Raw genomic sequence first — 20384 nt, forward strand, 5'->3', positions numbered from 1 at the left:
GCGTCGGCGGCTGCAGTCTGCCGCTCAGCGCCGGCCTAGACGGCCAGCGAGCGGCGCCCCCTCCGCCGGCCGGTCGCGGCGCGCCGCCCGCAGTTGGCCCATGGTGCCCGGGCCGTTGACTGGCCTCGTAGTCATGACGGAAAGCACGTTGGTGTTGCTACTCATTGTTGGATACGCCAGGGATGCATGCCGTCAGTGTTGGGTGGACACATGCTGGGAACTACCGCAGCGGTTGACACGGCATTTTTCGAATAGCTGCGCCTTGAACTCTGCTCTTGCTCTGTCGACACGCTCTCATCTTCTGAATGAATCCGATCGAGTGGCTGAGCTCTAGAGATCTGTCGGGAGTGTGTCTGGAAGCCACATTCTGCCCGCTGTGCGTGTCCTGCCGGGCACGGCCCCCCAACCCTCCGCGCCCGCCGTCCCGGCCCGGTCCCGCTCGCCCGTCCACAGCCGATGACTGGTCGCGCCGTTTCAGGTCGGCTGCCGCGCTGCGCTGCGCGCCGCCGCCCGAACGCAGGTAAGCCTGGCGCTCGTCCCGCTAGCATAGTCGGCAGCTGTTTGTGTGTGACATGAGTGGCGTGAGTGCGTGCTGGGGCGCGGCCTGAATGACGGACGATGTTGCGCGATACTGCCATCGCCGTCGGTGTGCTCCCCGTCGGCGCCAGACCGTCCCAGCCTCCCCTGCCCTCCGCACTGGATCCGCCCCTGCCCCCGCGCTGGAGCCGCCCCTGCCTGCCTTCGATCTGCAACTGACTCGTTCGGTCGGCCGTTGTCAAGTGCGTCTCAGGGTGTTTCTGGGTTCTGGGCGGGAGTGCTGCGTCGAGGCAAAAACCGCGCGGGACGACTATCTCGCGTATAGGATGTACAAATGGGTGCTCTCCGTGTCAGCGGCGACTGGGACGGCCAGTTTCGGGACAGAAGAGGTATTCAAGAAGCATCGCTCAACCAACGGGGATGAGTGCCTGTTGCAGTTGCTCATATGTGTTCAGCATTGTAACGTTACTGGTACCGTGAGCTTAATATCTGAGCTTTTCAGATAGAGAATATACCGATGTTATTTCTTTGTTTTCTAAACTCTCGCGCTAGTTGGCAAGGATCGATCTCGCCGTCATGTGAATCGCAGGAGTGGATGTGTGCAATATGGATGCGGACTCCGTGTTCCAAGCACGGAGACTGATGGAATTTGTCGTCGCCGCACTGATAACAAAATTGTGGGGAAATTTGTGGAGCGCGCTGATAAATTCGTTGCGTTGATTTCCGCCATGTGGGCCCTCGTCCACATCAGACGACGCGCTCACGGCGGCCCCGATGAATCGAAGACCCCTGGGCTCGGTTGTCACCGATTGGTCAAAGATCCGAGGCGTTTCAGTCCGCGGTGATGCTTGCGTGTTGATGGGCCTTGACCAGAGGCACCTTCCCCCAGCGCGTCTCACTGTCGTGTGGACGCTGTACAAATACGTTCCGCGTACCGTGTCGCCTAGCTGTGCGCTGTTGCCTGCTGGTGGCCGCGGTCGCCGCTGTAAGTCAGGCAGCCGTGTGGTCCGGCATGGCCGTGACCAGGAGATCGGAACAAAACATGGGAATACACCAGATGGCGATCTCGAACGTGTTTTGACCACTGACGTGGAGGTGAGCGACGAATGCGGAGAAAATGCCTGGCGGGTATGAACGGCACTGTGGACGGCGTCTGAGGGGTAGTTGAAGCGCTGCTGGCGGGTGCCGAGATGAGCTCAATCGCCCATGGAACCGGTACGTGACCAAGGCAAGAGGGCCAGGAGCGTGTTTTTCAGGATCAGCTGACGTCGGAGGGTGACGTCTCGCCGGAAACAGCCGGCGCTCTCCAAACCGGCCCAGTGGACTCGCACAGACTCCCGAGCTGGCAACACGGGGGAGAGACTAAATACGGCCGCGCGTGGTGTCGGCGACTCTCTGGGTAGAGCTCACCCCCAAATCACTGAGCTATGGGGGATACGTGACGTATTGCCACTCGCTTTCCCTTGGCTTTCCCAGAGCCCCGGCAAGCCCCGTAGCCATCTTGGGAGCCCCTGATCACAGGAGGTGGCAATGCGAGTAGGTGGCGTAGGTATTATCTGATTCAGGGGCCCATGATTCATCTGTTACGATGTCCCCGCAACCTGCCAAGGGCACCGAAACACTAGCAACGGATCGTTTGGGAGGGGGTCCGCGTCAACTGGGTGTCATCCACACCGCACCCCGTGAGACGACCCGCTAGCTTTTGATCAGATCAGATAGCTGGCTCGAGTCAGATCGCTGATTCCAGCCAGATAGCATCCACGACAGCGGGGTCGTTTGAGAATCCTAGGGATTTAAAAGGTGAAGGCGTTCCTAATACTGCTACGGAGCGATTAAGCCTCGCCGTCGCTTACCACGACCTGCTTTGTGAGTGTGTTTACAAAAGGGGCTGTTGTCCCGAGTCATCCGTGTTCATCTGGACTGCGCACTGTATGACCCGCACTGAATACATCAAAGCCTGGGAGTGTGCTGCTGGTCACAGCCGAACCTTATCGACTTTAGGCTGGCATTGGGACGAGGTCGGCTCTCACCAGTATATTGAAGGCGTGGGGCGCAGAGGTTCACCCGTGCTCGGACGTCCATACTGGTTCCTGGGAAATGAACCCTATTTTTAGCTTTAAATGTCTGAAACAACAAGGTCAGCAAGCCACATAGTAACCCAGGGATAGTCAAACCGATTGTGGGTAGACTAATGTCAGTACCAAATCTTCAACATCACCGAGAAAACGCATGGAATTCCATGACGCTCATCTCAAGGTTGCACGGAAGTAAACAAATTATTTCACAATCACACTGGACAACTTCGATATGATAGTACTTGATCAGTCGGAACCCGTGTTGGCCGTCGACGTTTGGTGGTGGCCGGGCTGGCGTTTTTCATTCGATTAATCAGGAACCGCAGTAGTGGTTTATAATTTGTGAGTAACTCAGTTCAATTTCTCAGCATTGAATGCTTGGATTTTTAGTGATCACTGGAGATTTTGTCTCAGATCTGCCCTGACATTGGGAAGTTCATTTACAATCTGTGGTCTGAATGGGGGCATAGTTTTATATGCTTACAAATGCGAGAATTGGTAAGTAGTCTCAGAATATGTGCAGTCTGATAGGTGTATTGTGTGGAGTAGCCTCAAGAGCAGACTATTGTAGAGATGGAAATATAGAAGAACATCCTAGGCTGCTACAATCAATTTATGGTGTGTCCTTTAACATAAAATATTTTTTTCAAAGAGGTTGGAATTTAATGAGCTGGTTCTTGTTTGTAAAAATTAGTTGTAAATTACCTTGCCCAGAAACTGAGCTATTACATGATGTGCCAACTGCAATGCCCATATGCATATTTCTGAGAAATTTAACATGAAGCAAGTAATGCCTACCACCTTTGCAAAAGGGGACAGGTGTTGTGTCATTTTGTATTTCAGGACTGCGTATGGCTGGGAGAGACAGGCACCGTGTGCATGGCATTAATGCTGGCTGGTTCACATTTATACTAGTAAAAATAACAGTAACTATATATATATATATATATATGTATGTATATATATATATATATATATATATATATATATATATATATATATATTTATATGTATATGCTTTCAATATACTATGCTGTGTAACTATGATAATTTTTAACTGCAACTTTGGTCATCTTGCATGATAACTTTTAATTCTTTGCCCATTTAAGTTTCATGATAACCCTCAACTGTCCATAATATCTATGATAACTTTTGATTAAAATTGGGTCAGTTTGTAAATATAGGGCATTGCTTTGCTTCAAGCTAAAGCTGTTTGAAATGCTAAAGAATGATGGCTTGCTTTTGGTATGACCATACACTGTAAATATCTTAATACCATTGCTTATCACACTTGTTAATCTTAAAGTATATAGCTGGAACACAGTGTCAATAACCCTGAAAACATTTTTTTAAAATCATTTTCTTGAATGGATCAAAGTAAAAGATTGATAGCACATGCAAAGGTTCTTTCTTAAACAAATATATAAATGGTGATGAATTGTGGAATGAGTTTGTAACTTAGATAAACACACTGATGTCCATTTCTTCTGAATTGCTGCTCTGGGGCCCTGAAAGGGTTATTATCCGAAGCTTTGAATGCTCAGCTTTTCTTACCTTAACATTCTATTGATATAATTGATATAAGTATGCATAGTTTGTTTATATTCACTTGCAGGTGTGGATATTGTGATCCAGATCATGTGGTCCAGATTGTGTAATCTGGGTCTTGTGGTTCATGTCTGCTCCCAATCACACATGTGGATATTCCTGTTGGATCCAAGATGCATTTCAAAGACATGTTCTTTTACGTTTATCCATCTTACTACATGTTCCATGCTGCCAATCTTTGCTAGAGACCCAACATAGAAAGACAGGACCTGTGCTTGAAACCTAGCATGATGTATCCATTTACACCATGACATGAAACAAGTTTTCAACTGTCGTTAAACTTGTCTTTTATATCAGCCAAAATTATATTGACTCTGGAAGCAGGACAGTGAAACTTGTGCTGCATTGGCTTCCTTCCTTGCATCAGGGTCATATCCAGAGGAACAGTATGCTCGTCCTGCCCCCCCCCCCCACCTCCATCAAATGTTTGCATGGAGAGTATGCATAGACAAAATATCAACAGTTAGAAAGTCAGAGTAGACATACAAAAAATGTATGCCTGAAAATATGTGATGCTATTATATGCAGCTCATTAAATGCTTTGCACTTGCAGCAGGCTACAAGTGTTTTTCAGCACAAATTTTGAGTTGTGCCCCCCTTTTCCTCAGTGTAAAATCATACATATGTCCTTGCTGGGTATTTTCCACTTTTCTTGTCTCATGAAGTCTGGAAGTGGCTACTGAACTTTGAAGTACTGTCAATTGTAGTGCACTGTGAGGCATCACATTTGTGAGAACCAATGCCTGTTGGTCAGTTGGCTTCTCATGCACCTGTTAGTAAACCACCAAAAGGCAGTGGGGCTCTAGAGCCTGAGGCCAATCCACAGGGTCACCTAGCACTCAAGTCAGGTGACACTGATCTCTGACTGGCAGGACGAGGCATGCACCTTGACCTGGTGCCATCGCCGGCGGCGCTGAGCCCGGCCGCCGGCATGGAGGAGGCCGAGGTGGTCAACGAGGGCTGGCTCATCAAGTCACCACCGCAGAAACGTTTCCCCAGAGCGGTCAGTGCTGTTGAGAAATCCCAGTGGAGGTCCTTGGTTTTCTGTGAAGCATGGTGCCTTTTATGTGACAGGCTGTTACTTTGCATTTTTCTCGAAGTTTGGTCTCCTGGTGGTGTTAACCAAGTTTTTCCTACAGGACAGAACCTGCTCTTTTCAGTTTAAGGATTGCAAATGCTTGCAACACTTGCAAGTCCTTGGTTGCAAGTGTTCTAAAACAACAGGTCCTTGTCGCTATTGGTCACAAGATACATGCTAATATGTCTAGATCTTGGTGTTGGTAGGACAGTTTGTGTCAGAGTCCTGCTAGCAAAGGGCTTTAGGATCCAGCTATTGTAATTTCTGCACAGCCAGCTTCAACATGTAGCCTGGTTATATGAGTCAAGTGCTGGTCAAGTAAGTCTCCAAGTGTTGGGCGAAGGAAAAATTGCCGCGTACACCAGTGCATTCCCACAGTTGCACCAGGGTAGCCCTGTGACTTAGAATGATGCATCACTGATGACAGGAAGAAAAGTTTATCGCGGCAGAGTTAAACTTGTCATTTGTTTTCATAGATGAGACAGTAGTGATAGCCTTATTCGTTAGAAAGAAACCAGGAGAATGGAGATATTTGTTATATTTGTATAGTCTTATTCCTTGGTAAGAAACCAGGAGAATGGAGATGTTTGTCATATTTTTATCATTATTGTTCTGTAAGGAATAAGGTTATTGCTACTTGTCTTACCTATGTAAATGATGTTCCTCACGAATGTGCTTAACAACTTACATAATTGTCATTTGTTTTGCAGATGCATTTACGTCAGCCGTTGGATTATACCATGTCATTCATGAAAGCAGCATTTCGGGAGCTTCGTTTGATGAGACGTAGCCCGTTCTTGCAGCGAATGTTACCTGCGGGCAGCATTATAACGTTTTTAAGAATTTGCTCTGATAGGAAATCCCCATTCACCAAAGGTTTCCAAGCTCAAAAGGGCAAAGGGCTGCACGTGCGGCCCCGATGCTTGGCATACAGCCAATAGCCGGCTGGTTTTCCCTGTCGCAATTTTCTAGGCAGATAACAGCCTCTCTGACCAAAAGTAACTGAAGTTTTAGTATATAACAGACAGTATATGGGAATAAACTTCGTATAAAAACCGCAGTCCCACAATGCATGCATGTAAGAAGTGTAAACGTGGGCGACGATCGATTCGCTCTTCTAAGTAGGCAAATATTGAAAGTATCTACTGTGATGAATAGTACTGATGTCTTCTTCTGTTCGAAGTACTGAGATCAAATTATATGAGGTCTGTTCTGCTCCCGTCTCCTCACCGTCATCGCAAAGGTAGTGCTGGCACGGTGCCATCATCACGAAGCTGGCGTTGCACGCGACGGCAGCATGCTCCGTTCCGCGCCACGAATTCAGCCCTCTTTGGCCTGTGTTGGGTGGCATGGCTGTTGAATAGTATGCATAGTTACACGTGTGCAAGCTTTGTCTGCCGATCCTTCCTCTTGGAAAACATGTTGTGGGCTTTTGTCTTTGGAGGAGGTCCATCCTATCTACAGAAGGGGCAAAGAGCACCTACCATTGGCGTGGGTTTAGGCTTGACGGCGTGCTAAAGATCCCGAGGCGCCACCCGGCTTAGCACGCATGGTAAGATAACTCCTTTTCTCGGAAGTCCTTGAGCGGCGGTGTCGTGGGTAAAAAAGCGCGCGCTGCCCGGCTCGGACCCTGCTCCCAGCCCGTACGTCTCAAACACGGCGAGTACGCTGCGAATGAAGCCATTCGGAGCATATGTACCGGTTATTTCATGTTTAAATCGGCAGGTGCCTTGGGAAAGCCTCAGCCGGCGTCAGTAGCTCCGGCGTGCGGTTAACAGCTGAGGGCATAGGGCTGAGGGCTGAGGGCTGGTCAGCCGTCCGGTCTGTCATCAGCACTTGTCACGTCATGACGTCCCCCCCCCCCCCCCCCGCCCGTCTGATGACATTGGGCGCGTCCATCAATAATCTTCCCGAGCCGGTAGCGTGCCGATCAGAGCCCCAGGAATGCTCTGGTGGGGTGGCGTGCCCGGCCTGCCTCGGCCACCGGTCTGCGGGGCGGCGCGGTGCCGGCCCCCGCCCACCTGAGGCCGCGCCGGCTGACACCGGTCGCTGCCGCTGGATGCGAGGCGCCTCCGGTGGCGCGCGGCACCGGCCGGCCCGCGTCGGCGAACGGGCCGGGCGGGCACGTGCTGCGGCGGCGAGCGGCCCTCCGCCGCTGCCCCCCGGAACCTTGTCTGGGGCCTGACGCCAGGGTGAGCGGGAGCGTGGCGCTGGCGCTGGCTCTGGCACCCGTCAGCCGCGCCGTGACCGGCCGAGCTGCCCCGGCCGGGGGGCGCCCTGCGTGGTCCGCTCCGCTCGCTCCCTGGCGCCTGCTGTACGCCGACGACTGTTTGATCTTCGATTCGCGCTATCGCTGTTTTCTGCTGTGGCTAGCCAGCCTTGGGCTAACGTCACTCACGTCGGAGATTCTTCTTAATCACGTGGTCAGGTCACTGTTACTTGGATTTGTTTATACGTTGTTGGTGGCTTGTAGAAGGGCTCTGATCCTTCCAGTGGACGGCCAAACTTCACCAATGCATCTATTCCGACAGCTGTACTTTTGAACGCTCCAGGAGTATCCTCCAAGAAAATCGCTGGAAAGGCGGGGTGTCGCATCACGGCTAGACCGTTTACTCGGCCTTTTTGGAGCACATCTGGCATCGATTCATCTCGATCAAACGTTGTGTGCAGTACGTCCGTCAAACAGAGTCCTCTGGTGACGAGATCAGAAGCGCGTGTGGATTTTCTGACCGGTGATCCGCTTGAACAGCTTCACTGAAGTGATGCGCTCCTCCAGGCGGTGGGCTCGCTGTGGGTTGTGAAGCCCGGTGCCTTGGAGACTGGTTCGCAGTCCGTCTGAGCGGATGCTCGAGGTTGCATACCATCGGGCGCGCCGTGTGAAAAGCGCAGACGACCCGGACCAGTGCCTGGCCTGTTTTGTCGGGCGTGCTGCTCCTGTGCGGCGGCTGCCTGCATGACGACCTAGCAGTGCATTAGCCTACGAAGAGAATGTGGACATCGAAATCAGCCCATGCACAGCCGATAATAACGGAAAACGTCACAAAATCATGTCGTTAATCTCAGTCGGACCACAGTCGTCTCCGAGCTAAGAAATGTCAGCGTCTCCCATCCGGCATTGGTTTGCGTTTTGAGATGCATTCCGTACCACGTGTCTAGATTGCAGCTGTATATGAACGCCAGTATGGGTAGAAGCCTCCCCAGGTGCGGGGGTTCGAGTACGCAGGTACGTATATCTGTAATACGCATGCACGCATGACGTTACGACTATTTGCGACCACGAAAATTTCACATGTATGCCGATGAAACTCACTGTTGCATCGAGGTTGAGCTGGCCGTTTGCTGCTGCCCACGTGTTCTAACAGTCGTCCATTCAGACCTTGATTGACGTCAATCGATTAGAATTTCTAAACAGCGCGGTAAAACATCGCCGTGTTGTCAAAAACCAAGATGGCAAGGTGTGAAAGTTAGCATGACTAATCGGTGATGTCTATGCAATAGCTACTTCGTGTTGGTTTAGTTGCGAATGGGTAGTCGTCATCGTTGACGTCGAACCGGAAGACAATTCCTCCCATGTGATAGTGCAACTCCTTCGGCACTAATGAGTTCTGATACGTCCCCACAAACACGTCCATCAATACTTTACTGACTAGTTCCTTTCGCGGAAATTCGGTTTTCATTTCGTCCACCGAGTCAATGTGCGAAGCGTGTTGGCCGGTACCCGACCTCCCAGACTCGAATGGCACTTGAAAGATAGCTCACGAGACGGGAAATTTCCCGTCTCGTGATCGCCAATACCAGTCTGGGGAACCCCGAGCAACACACTCGGCTCCATGGCCGCTGCCCTCTCTCCCCTCTCCACGCTCCCCCTCCTTGCACGTTACGTTACCGTACGTGAATAATCCTAGAGGTTGCTGCACCAGCGTCAAGCGCCCAACCCTGGATGGCAGGGGCCAGGGGGAAGGGGAGGGGGCTGCCGGAGCAGGGCGTGGCCGCTGCCGCCGCTAACCCTGCTGGCGTGTCCGGCCAGTGGCCGGCCGGCGCTGGCCGCAGCGGGACAGCCGCGCCGCGACGGCAAGAGCGGCGGCGGCCGTCCGGCGGCGCCGATCGCCGCCACTAGCACCGATCACCGCCGCTCGGTCGATCGTGACTCACCGCACCGCGTCGCCTGGTCAGACACGCGCCCGCCGCGGTCACGGCGGCGCCGGGCCCGACCGCGCGTGGGGCGCGCGGCCGCGCCGAGCCGCTTCGATCGGCTCTGGGTCGCGGCCGCCGGCGGCGCGCCGATGGGTGGCCGGCCGGTGAGATCGTGTTTCGAGAGAAAGCTGAGCGGTGATCGGTATGAATTTTAAGTGGCCGCGACGGCCGCGCGCGCGCCGGCGCCGCGCCGTCGAGAACGTTCGCGGGAGATGGATAGGCTCTGTAGGGCACGCGGACGCTGCGGCGTCAGTGTGGAGCGGAGCCTGGCCGGAGGGCGTCTCCCACGGGGCGCAGGGCGGCAGGCGCCGGCAGCGTACTGCCGCCGGCCGATCACCGCATCCACGTCCGACCGCCTCGATCGGCTCTGATTCAGTGCCGGCGCCGCCTATTCCTGGTGGTGTTGTAAGCGGCGGGCGTCGCCGCGGCCGGCTGGCGCCGCAGGTCAACAGCCGCCGCCGCCGCCGGGGCGCGCCTCGACCGTGCACGGCCCGCCTGCCGATGGGAATGTGGACCGCGCGTCGCGGCGCCGTCGCCCCCGGGCTCCGACTTTGCCGGCGCCGCGGCTCGGCCGACCGGCCACGGAGGGCGGGCCCGTCGGTCGGCCGGCCGACAGGCGTGTCGCGCCAACGGGCTGAACGGGTCGGGCTTGTCATTGGTCGAGGTGGGATGTCAAGTTATCAGACGACCGATGGGCGAGCAGGGGGTTTACGTCGGAGGCTCGGCGATGTGATGTTTTAGCTCGTGTTCATGTGAGCACGTGTTAGGCTATTGTTTGCCTAATCCCTGCCTCCAGTGATGCCATCGCAGTACAACAGGGGTTTCGGAAATTATATTTATAATGCGTGCCACAATATTGGTAATGTCATGATGTCACAATATTATAAACACCGCGGTTAATATCGTGAGGATATTGTTATCTTCTGGTCATTTTCCGGCCGCAGCTGCAGCGCACCGTATTTGCCGTTAATGCCCGATGCGTTATGCCATCGTGATGCGGGAAAACCGGAACGCGGTTTGCAGTGTGTCCCGGTAGGTCTCTGCCGTCTTCCCGGGTCCTGACCTGATGCCTGTCGCCCGTCGCGGGACCGTCCCAAGGTCCGTCCCGCCGCTGGGCCTCCCGACCGTGTGACGCAGGCCGCCGCCGCGTCTCCGGCCGCCGCATGACTCCGACGCGGACCCCGTTGCAGAAGTGGCGGCGGCGCTACTTCCTGCTGCGCCGTTCCGGCGCGCTGCCCGCGCAGTACGTGCTCGAATACTTCAGCGACGAGAGCAAGCGCAAGCTCAAGGGCAAGATCGAGCTGGACCAGTGCGAGCAGGTGAGTGACGCTCCGGCGGCGGCGGCCGCCGCTCCCAGCCGCGGCAGCGCGACGTCCGTGACGCGCCCGGCGCGCTCCCAGCTGCGGCAGTGTGCCATCGGTGACGCGCCCGGCTGCTCCCAGCTGCGGCAGCGCGCGGTCCGTGACGCGCCCGGCGCGCTCCCATGCTGCCGGGTGCCGTTTTTCCTCCGTGCGCGCCGGCGAGATTTGGCGGCGGCCGGCCCGGCCGGCGCGATGATTGGCGACGGGCGGTCGGGCCAGCGGGGCGGGGCTGCGGTCGCCGAGGCACGCGGCTGACGGCGGCGCCGCCGCTGGGGAGCGGAGCCCGCCCGGCGGCGGCGGCCGGCGCGGACGGTAAGGGTCCGCACGCACCCGGATACCGAGATAACGATGCAGGGCATGGACGGCGCACCGATGGACGGGATTTAAACGTATGCTCACGAGACGGCGCGCCGTGCCTTGGTTTGGGTGCACAGACGGCTTGTTTTCGGAACACCAGCCTGGTGAGTGGCTGCAATGCAGTTGCTGGACAATTTAGTAGTAGTAGTTGGGTTTTAAGGGCGTCTTCACCGCAGTGGATGTTGGCGCCCATTACCGTACGATCGTTGAGGTTTTGTACAGCTGAATGCATTTGCAATCGCGTAGATCTCGAGCTTCAGAATCTGTTCATGGCGAACCGGTCATATCTGCTCATGGAATGTGGTCAGTACCTTTTGTTGCATCTGGACATTGAATAGCGCTGTTTGCACAGACCGCGCTGTCTCAAACCGAGGGCGGCAGCCGCCAGCTGAACAGCACAGCCGTGACTGACCACAGGCAAAACGCGGCTGCGTGAGAGTGACTCGTACCTTGGCATGCGAGTCTCTGGTGGAATGACATACTCATCTTGTCTGCGGCGCAGCTCGCCAGCCTGGTGTCGGATATCCGCGCGTCTTTTGGCCTGGTAAATACGCCCGACCGGTGGCCTGATCCAGACTCCTGGTCCAGGACACCCCGATCTGACTGAGAATCCTGACCTGGCTGATCCCCGGACCTGACTGAGACACTTGACCTGGGGGAAACTTCTGACCTGGCTGAGACTCCTGACCTGACTGAGTCTCAGGACCTGGCTGAGCTTCCTGATCCGGCTTAGTCCCTGACCTGGCTGACGCCCATCCCGTCTGAACCGGCCGAGCTGACCAGCGCTGTGGACCTGCTGGCAGACACCCCGCCCCCGGCACCGCTGACACCCGGGTCCTCGTCGGCAGGTGGACGCCGGCCTGACGCTGGACTCGCGCAAGCACCAGTACGACTTCATGTTCGACATCCGCACGCCCAAGCGCACCTTCTACCTGGCGGCCGAGTCAAAGGCGCTGATGGAGCGCTGGGTGGACTGCATCTGCCGCGTCTGCGGCCTCAAGGTCTATCCGCGCGACGGCAATGACGACGGTGAGCGTGCGGTGGCGGGCAGGACGGCGCGCGACGGATGGGGACTTCGTTTGTCACGCCCGCTGGGTGGCCCGCGTGCTGGCCGGGCTTTGGGACGGTCGATCCCTTCCTCGCGAGGCGACGTCTGGATCACTGAGGTGGTAGCATCGTTGTATTTGAGCCTAGTATTCATTGTCGCCGCGGGCTCATACTCGAGTGATGGGCACTTAGGACAGGCAGTGACAGAGGGGGACAGAGGAAGCTGTAACGTTGTCTGGTGGTGGCGTTGTACAGAGGGGGACAGATGAAGCTGTAACGTTATCTGGTGGTGGCGGTGTTCGCCAGCAGCGTTTATCGTCCGGTGGCGTGTTCAGGCGCTTCCCGGGGCGATACCAGCCAGGCACGGGCCACCAGCAGTGTTTATCGTCCGGTGGCGGTGTTCAGGTGCTTCCCGGGGCGATACCAGCCAGGCACGGGCCACCAGCAGTGTTTATCGTCCGGTGGCGGTGTTCAGGTGCTTCCCGGGGCGATACCAGCCAGGCACGGGCCGCCAGCAGTGTTTATCGTCCTGTGGCGGTGTTCAGGCGCTTCCCGGGACGATACCAGCCAGGCACGGGCCGCCAGCAGTGTTTATCGTCCGGTGGCGGTGTTCAGGCGCCACAGGACGATAAACACTGGGGTTTAACAAAACACAGGTCCGGGGCGATACCATCCGGGGCACGGGCCAGGCAAACACCCGGGACTTATGTACCTTCAGCAGCTAAATTGCGGGTGACATCAATTTCTGCTGTTTCCTGACTGCTTATGCATCCGTTTTCGCAAGATCGCCTTCCGTTTCGAGCTTTGGTCGGGACGTTTGTGTGTTCTATTTGTACTAAAATTTACCAACGTTAGATGTCAGTAGGTGCTGGCTGAAGGACGCTAAACAATTAGCTATATTTTAAATTCTTCGACGTGTCCATGGTGATGAACTCCGCTGGAATTGCCGATTCCGCTCAAAATAGATTTCAGTTAATTCCGGACGTCTGCTTTTACCAATACTCCTTCGTACGTTTAAGGTCGGTTATTTTCACCATAGCAGCTCGGTGCCCTGAAGACCATTCAGGCTGGTATAATGCAGGTTCGGCCAGCTTGGCTGAGCCCTCTTCAATACGCGTTTGGTGCACAGGTCGTGGCCACATTAGAGGGTTGTAGTGTGGAGCGGGTGTGGCCACACAGCCTTCTGACACGGACCAAGCCCAGCCCACGGCCCTATCCGCATTGCACGCAGACATGTTGTTTGCTTACGTGCTGCCATCTTGCGTCAGCCGGTGACGGAAGCCCGTGGCAGTGGCAGTGCCTTCCTCGTACAGTTATGGTGGATGTCGACGAAAATTGGCTGGTGGGATTTGAGAAAATTAAGCCCAGGTTCGACTTTATGTAGCTCAATCTGAGTGCGAGTGCGTACCAAATGTGAACAGTCAGTTGTGATTCACTCTGGCATTTGATATGGTTCGTGTATCATGCTGCCTCTAAGGAATGTCAGTGCTGCGTAATCTATTGACCGAAACAGCTTCGGGTGTACAATCACCCAACAGGTAACTTACTCGTTATCAGCATTGAGATCTGCATTGAACGGGGACGCGCGTACAAAGAAAGACGTCCATGGAAACGTGTCTGGTTGAAGATTCGAAAGATAGCTACACCATTTGATGGGAGATCTCACCTATCTTTGCGAGGTTAATGCAATGCCAGTGCCAGCCCAATTCTGCCTGCCGCAGTTCTTCTGAGGCAAGGGGCACCCGTCCGTGTCCGTGTCTGGCACCCGTCCGTGTCCGTGCCTGGCACCCGTCCGTGTCCGTGCCTGACATCCGTCCGTGTCCGTGCCTGGCATCCGTCCGTGTCCGTGCCTGGCACCCGTCCGTGTCCGTGTCTGGCACCCGTCCGTGTCCGTATCTGACACCCGTCCGTGTCCGTGTCCGTGTCTGCCACCCGCCCGTGTCCGTGCCTGGCACCCGTCCGTGTCCGTGTCTGGCACCCGTCCGTGTCCGTGCCTGGCACCCGTCCGTGTCCGTGCCTGGCACCCGTCCGTGTCCGTGCCTGACATCCGTCCGTGTCCGTGCCTGGCACCCGTCCGTGTCCGTGTCTGGCACCCGTCTGTATCCCTACCTGGCACCCGTCCGTGTCCGTGTCTGGCACCCGCCCGTGTCTGTGTCTGGCACCCGTCTGTGTCCGTGCCTGGCGCCCGTCCGTGTCCGTGTCTGGCACTCGTCCGTGTCCGTATCTGACACCCGTCCGTGTCCGTGTCCGTGTCTGCCACCCGCCCGTGTCCGTGCCTGGCACCCGTCCGTGTCCGTGTCTGGCACCCGTCCGTGTCCGTGCCTGGCACCCGTCCGTGTCCGTGCCTGGCACCCGTCCGTGTCCGTGCCTGGCACCCGTCCGTGTCCGTGCCTGGCACCCGTCCGTGTCCGTGTCTGGCACCCGTCCGTGTCCGTGCCTGGCACCCGTCCGTGTCCGTGCCTGGCACCCGTCCGTGTCCGTGCCTGACATCCGTCCGTGTCCGTGCCTGGCGCCCGTCCGTGTCCGTGTCTGGCACCCGTTCGCACCGCGGTGATTCACATCGCCCAGTGTCGCCGCCGTTACCTCTTATCAGTAGGCTCCACGCCGTTGTTTGGGTGCAATCTCCCGCCCCCGTGCCTCTCAGCCGGCGGACCGTCTTTGTCGCCGGAGTGCGGTGTTTGTGATCTCTCGCCTTCCTTCGTCATTAGCCTCGGCGCTGTCGTCTGTTTCCCCCGCGCCCCTCAGGTGACGTTCTCCTCCTCCGTGTGCAGGCTCGACACTGTCTTATGTTCCCCCCCCCCCGCGCCCCTCAGGTGACGTTCTCCGTGTGCAGGCTCGACACTGTCGTATGTTTCCCCCGCGCCCCTCAGGTGACGTTCTCCTCCTCCGTGTGCAGGCTCGACACTGTCGTATGTTTCCCCCGCGCCCCTCAGGTGACGTTCTCCTCCTCCGTGTGCAGGCTCGACACTGTCGTATGTTTCCCCCGCGCCCCTCAGGTGACGTTCTCCTCCTCCGTGTGCAGGCTCGACACTGTCGTATGTTTCCCCCGCGCCACTCAGGTGACGGTCTCCTCCTCCGTGTGCAGGTTCGGCGCCGCCGCCGGCGCCCGACTCGAGCCCGCTGCCGCGCGCCGCCGACGCCGGCAGCGAGGCGGACGACTCGGACTCGCCGCCCGTCTCGCCGTCGTCGCCGAGCAGCGTGTCGGGCCCGTACATCCCGATCAGTGAGTGCCTGAGCGGGCCGCCGCTGGGCCCGCCGGAGCCGTCGCCGGGCGCCGGGCCGGCGCCGGCCAAGGCGGCCGTGTCGACACGCCCGTTCTCGGGCCGCCGCCGGCCCGTCACGCGTCGCGGCAACCGACGTCTCCGACCTGGCGTACGACGCTCTGCGGCCGGCCGCCGGCGCCGAGCCGCCCGCCGCTGCCGCCGCTGCTGCCGCTGCCGCCGCCGCCACTGCTGCTGCTGCTGCCGCTGCTGCTGCTGCCGTCTCGCCGCCACCACAGGTCAGGGCGCTCGCCGCCGCTGTGGGAGTGGCGCCCGTGGCGGAAGTGGTGCATGGCGGGCGATGAAATCATGCCGTTAAGGTGGAGTGTCCGCATGGATGCTGTGAACTTGGCGCAACGTATGTGTCCATCAGCTCTAGAACTTGCATTCCTCTACTCTGACGTACCAGATGTAGTGGCGCAGGGAGTAAGCATCGAGGTGCAAAACTGAGAGATAACGAGTCAGACGTGTGACTGATGCCACTATGGTGCCAAGCGCCCGATTACGTTGGCTGCAGCCCACCGGCTGTCAGGCCCGTCGCTTTACGATGCGTTCAGCTCGGTGCTGGATAACCCTGTCTGGACGCGCGCTCACCGCTGGCGCCGGCGGGCAGGTCAACTGGGAGACGTACCCTGGCCAGTCTCAGCACACGCGGAGCAACAGCATGCCGGAGACGGTCAAGGGCGGCGTCAACAAGGCCGAGCAGCTCAAGCAGGGACCGCCGCGGCCGCCCAAGCCGCCCCATCTACAGGTGAGGGGCGCACTCTGCACGGGCCCCGCCCCTCCCCTCCACCACTCCCTACTGCTGGGGGCGGGTGCACAGTGTCCCAGAAGCGTCAGACGCTCCCCGGCTGTCCGGGGCGGAGCGGGACGCGTCTGGAGGGCTGTCTTGTGGGTCGGCGTGGCTCGCCGCCGCGCCAGCGGGCTGTCGTCGGTACCCCGCCACGACAGCCGTGCGCTCCGGTCAGTCCAGCCGTGCCGCGCGCCCGTGTCTTGGTGACGGGCCGGTGTGATGCGCCCGTCGCCTGCGAGGCACCGCGCGCCCTCGGCGGCCCGGTCACGCCACTGTCTCTGCCAGCCCGCGTGATTGTCCACTTGACCTGACGGTCAGCGCCGTGAGCGCTGGAAGCAGCGCCGCCCCAGCGGTCGGGCCGGACACGTTCGTTCTCGCGGTCACGCCGGCAGAAGTGCCCGGACGTCATGGCGGGGCCGGCTTCTCTGATCTGAATATTGAAACAGCGTGACCGTAGTGCTGTCTGACCGAGATGGCCTGACCTGCCCGGTTCGGGATGGCTGCTTCTCTCGCCCGCTCCCACGGTAGACGGCGAGCAGCTCACTCAGGTCCGCCATCACTAGACTGGTAACGCCGATGATCGTAGCCCAGCGGCATGCACCAAAAAACTGCCCCAGGGCAGCAAGGCACTTCGCCGGTCGCTGACGCCCAGCACGGTCTCGCCGCACCAGGGCCAGGAGGCGGCCTCCACGCACAACTACCAGAACTTCGAGGAGCTGCGCTCGCCGCGCCTCTCGGACACCGAGTCGGCCACGCCGCGCACGCCCACCACCGTGCCGGCCGACGACATGTACGACTTCCCGCGGCCGCTGGACCGCACCAGCGGCCGGCGCCGCAACTGCTACGCCGGCGCTGCGCCCGGCCAGATATTTAACTACGACTTCTCGGAGCGGCCGCCGCCGGCACCCGTCGTCAACCGGACGCTCAAGCCGCGAAAGGTAAGACGACGGCGCGGTTGGTCGGCGCGCCGCGAGCGCGCACAGCGGACGGTCGCGCCGGAGGCTTGCTGTGCCGGCTGACGACGGAGGGTCGATGCTGTTCTGCGTCAGTCGCGATTGCTCGGACTGTACGCAAGAAACAAATTCCTGAGACATGTCATTTCTTTTTTCGGTGGCGGTGGGGGTATAGACATGGCAGTCGAAAATTGCATGAGTTACAGTGGAGTCAGTTTGTTTCTGCCCTCTTAGCAATGACAGAATGACCAGAAATGCTTTGACGTGCGCCGCCGCTGTCGTAGCCAGTCCGCGTGAGTGTGCTGCCGCCGTTCTGACCGAGCGTTCCCGTCCCCGAGCGGTGACCGTGACCCGTGCGCGGCCGGCAGACGAGCGAGCCGGCGTCGGCTGGCAGCGAGCCGGCGCCGTCCGTGTCGGCCGCCTCCTCCTGCACCACCCCGGGCAGCACGCCCGGCTCGGCGCCGCCCGCCGTCGACCGCGCCCTGAAGCCGGCGCGCGCCGCCTCCGCCCACGGCCAGGGTACGTGCAGCCGGGGAGCCGCGGCGGCCGGGCCGTCCGGTCTGGCACGGCAATGGCCGGAAGACGGCGTGCGCTGCTGCGGTGTGGGCGGGGCCGGTGGGGTGGGCCACACCTCCGCCTCTGTCGCCGGAGGGTGGACCTGCCGGGGATGGCACGCTGCTGTCGCCGGTGTCGGGCATGGGCATGCCGTCCGTGCCGCTGCCGCTCCAGCCAGCTCACCAGAGGCCGGTGTGGCAGGCGCGGAGGTGCTGTGTCGTCTGCAGCCGGGTGGCCGGGAGGCGTCTGACCCGGCGCCGGCCGCCGTTTCAGTGCTGACGCTGGCGCCGCCGCCGGTCCGCCACGGCGCGGTGGTACGCCACCAGAGGGCGGCGCCGTCGCCCACGCCGTCCCGCGCCGCCGACGAGAAGGCGCCGCCCGCCTCGCCCGCCGCCGTTCCCCAGCACAGCCAGCAGCAGGTACGGCGACTGGTTCAGCCCGGGGACGACCGGCCCGGGGAGGGCGCCGCGCTGCCGGGGAGGGCTAGTGGCGCACAAACGGCTGTCACCATTGGGGGCCGATCTGCCCCTGGTCGTCCCAGTGATCGCGGTTGGTGATCCGCCTGGGTGTGACCTTCCTTCTTCGTGCCTTCTCTCCCCTCCCCTCTCCCCTGATAATTGCTGAGAAGTGATGCCACTCAGTGGTCTAAAGTGCGGAATGCGTCAAGCTTCTCAAGCCGTGGTTACGACGATGATGTAGCAGTTAAAGCTAAGGTGCGGCGAATGGTACATTCCCCTGAAGCTGACAGGGAGAAGCGTTCCTTCCTGTACGCGGGTTCTTCATGGTCCGGCATGCCGGGGAGGGGGGAGGAGTTGATCCTCTTGACTCGGTGTCTGAGACATCCCGGAGCCTTCGCCTGGGTCCCGTGGCCAGACCCCGAGAATAGCGGGGTGTACGTCGGTCCGGGGTAGCAGCCGATGCCTTCACACCTTCCGTCAGCGAGCTCCCCCCCCCCCCCCCCCCACGTCTGGCGTGAGTCGAACCCCAGCGCCCGCCACCCGCGGGGGCCAGCGCTGACCGGCGCCCGTCCGTGCCCAGGCGTACCACTACACGGACGGCGGACGGCCGCTCCACGAGGTGCAGTACCTGGACCTGGACCTGGGCGAGACGGGCGAGACGGGCTCGCCGCGCTCGCCGGCCAAGACGCCGCTCGGCCGCGAGGCCTCCACTGGCACCGTCTACAAGACTGTCGACTTCGTCAAGACGGAGGCGTTTAACAAGACGCGCCAGAGCGTCGAGCTGGAGCGCACCAAGACGGACGGGCCGGCGCCGCTCTCGCGCAGCTCCGTCGACGTGAGCCGGCGCGGCGAGACGTAAAGTGGCGCGGCGCGGCGTGGAGCGGCGCATCGAGGACAGTCGCCGCTCGGCGGCGGCGTTTGTTGCAGATATTAGCGGCGGTGGATGCGGCTGCTGGAGTGAGGCGTCGGGCCGCGACGCGCCGGATGGGTGGCGCGTGCGCCGAGGTTACCAGGCGGGTGGCCGGCTGATGGAACCGACACATATCCCTCTGCCTTATGTACCGCTTCTGTTGAACTTGACGTCCGGCCGGTGAGTGGGACGACCGCCGTGACGAGATTTGTGAAATACCGCCTGTTGTTGCGCCGAGGCCGGTTTATCGGTGACCACGGCCGTTGTGGCGTGTACAGAGTTCCTGAGTCGTGCAGTGTCGGAGCGCGGTGTACATAGCGGACGCGCGCCGGCCGGTTGCGGGCGAGAGCGGGCGCGCCCCGCCCTCGCCCGCCACTCCCCGCTCAAGCGGCCCGGCGCCGCTCCACGAGTGCCTGGCGGCGGCGGAGCGTGCGTCCGCGCAGGGGCGCGCCGGCTGCCAGCCGGGCCGCCCCAGCGCCTGCCCATTCTAGTCTGCGCCGCTCGGCCGCCGCGGCCCCTCGCCTTTCGCGCTGCTCTGTGCCTGCTGGCCTCCCGCTGGTGCCTGGAGCCCATTTTTTGGGCCCCGCGCGGCGCTTTTCCCGCGCAGGCCGTGAGCTTTATGGTAAATCATCGATTGGCGTGTTTTTTGAAGATTTACGTGATTGGAGTGTGTAGGGACTTTCGTTAACCGGCTGCGGACGAAGACGTCATATGCCCTGTCGCCTTTGTGTTCCTGTGCCCGTGCCCTGTCCTCAGGCGTTCGGCATATGACGCGAGCCGGCCGCCGTCGCTGCGCTGCTCGCAGAGGCCGACACTTACACTGTGCAACATGGTCACGCTTGAAGCGGATCGGGACTGTTTTCATTGTTCTCTCTCGCACAATAACGTTTCGGCAGTGATCGTGAGCCGTCCGTTTTGCGTCGGAACATGCGGCAGCAGGCGTGAGCGGCCGCCGTGCGCGGGTTTGGTGGACGAACCGAAATCAAAGTGTGGTGTCTTTCTGCCGCCGGCTGGTCGTCTTGCCATATCGGCTGCGGTTCCGATGTGACGGCCTGGCGGCTCGCTCTCGCTGGGCACGCGGCGCGGGCGCACCCGCTCGCCCGAGACCCCGCCCGCGAGGCACGGCAGCAGAGCGCCGGCGCTGGCTGGCTGCTGGGCCAGCCCAGGTCACCACCCCGCTGAGCCGCCGGTGTGGCCG

At 59.3% G+C, this 20384-nt stretch overlaps 1 protein-coding gene across 1 annotated transcript; it reads left to right on the forward strand.

The window, feature by feature from the left end:
• Nucleotides 1–2952: 2952 nt before the first annotated feature.
• LOC119108134 (GRB2-associated-binding protein 2) lies at nucleotides 2953–19957 on the forward strand. The gene is made up of 9 exons (XM_037231712.1): nucleotides 2953–3110; nucleotides 5093–5223; nucleotides 10683–10811; nucleotides 12059–12239; nucleotides 15343–15480; nucleotides 16075–16268; nucleotides 16982–17248; nucleotides 18857–19111; nucleotides 19943–19957. The coding sequence occupies exons 1-9, from the start codon at nucleotides 3089–3091 to the stop codon at nucleotides 19955–19957; spliced, it is 1332 nt and encodes a 443-aa protein (XP_037087607.1). The 5' UTR covers nucleotides 2953–3088.
• The last annotated feature ends 427 nt before the right edge of the window (nucleotides 19958–20384 follow it).

This window comes from Pollicipes pollicipes, unplaced genomic scaffold (assembly GCF_011947565.3).
Source record: "Pollicipes pollicipes isolate AB1234 unplaced genomic scaffold, Ppol_2.1 Scaffold_6686;HRSCAF=7923_pilon_pilon_pilon, whole genome shotgun sequence".
Lineage (NCBI taxonomy): Eukaryota > Metazoa > Arthropoda > Thecostraca > Pollicipedomorpha > Pollicipedidae > Pollicipes > Pollicipes pollicipes.

Coding starts and splice junctions, on each gene's coding strand:
- LOC119108134 (XM_037231712.1), top strand. CDS start 3,089: ATGCTTACAAATGCGAGAATTG. Junction 5,224..10,682: donor AGAAACGTTTCCCCAGAGCG/GTCAGTGCTGTT, acceptor ACCCCGTTGCAG/AAGTGGCGGCGGCGCTACTT. Junction 10,812..12,058: donor AGCTGGACCAGTGCGAGCAG/GTGAGTGACGCT, acceptor CCTCGTCGGCAG/GTGGACGCCGGCCTGACGCT.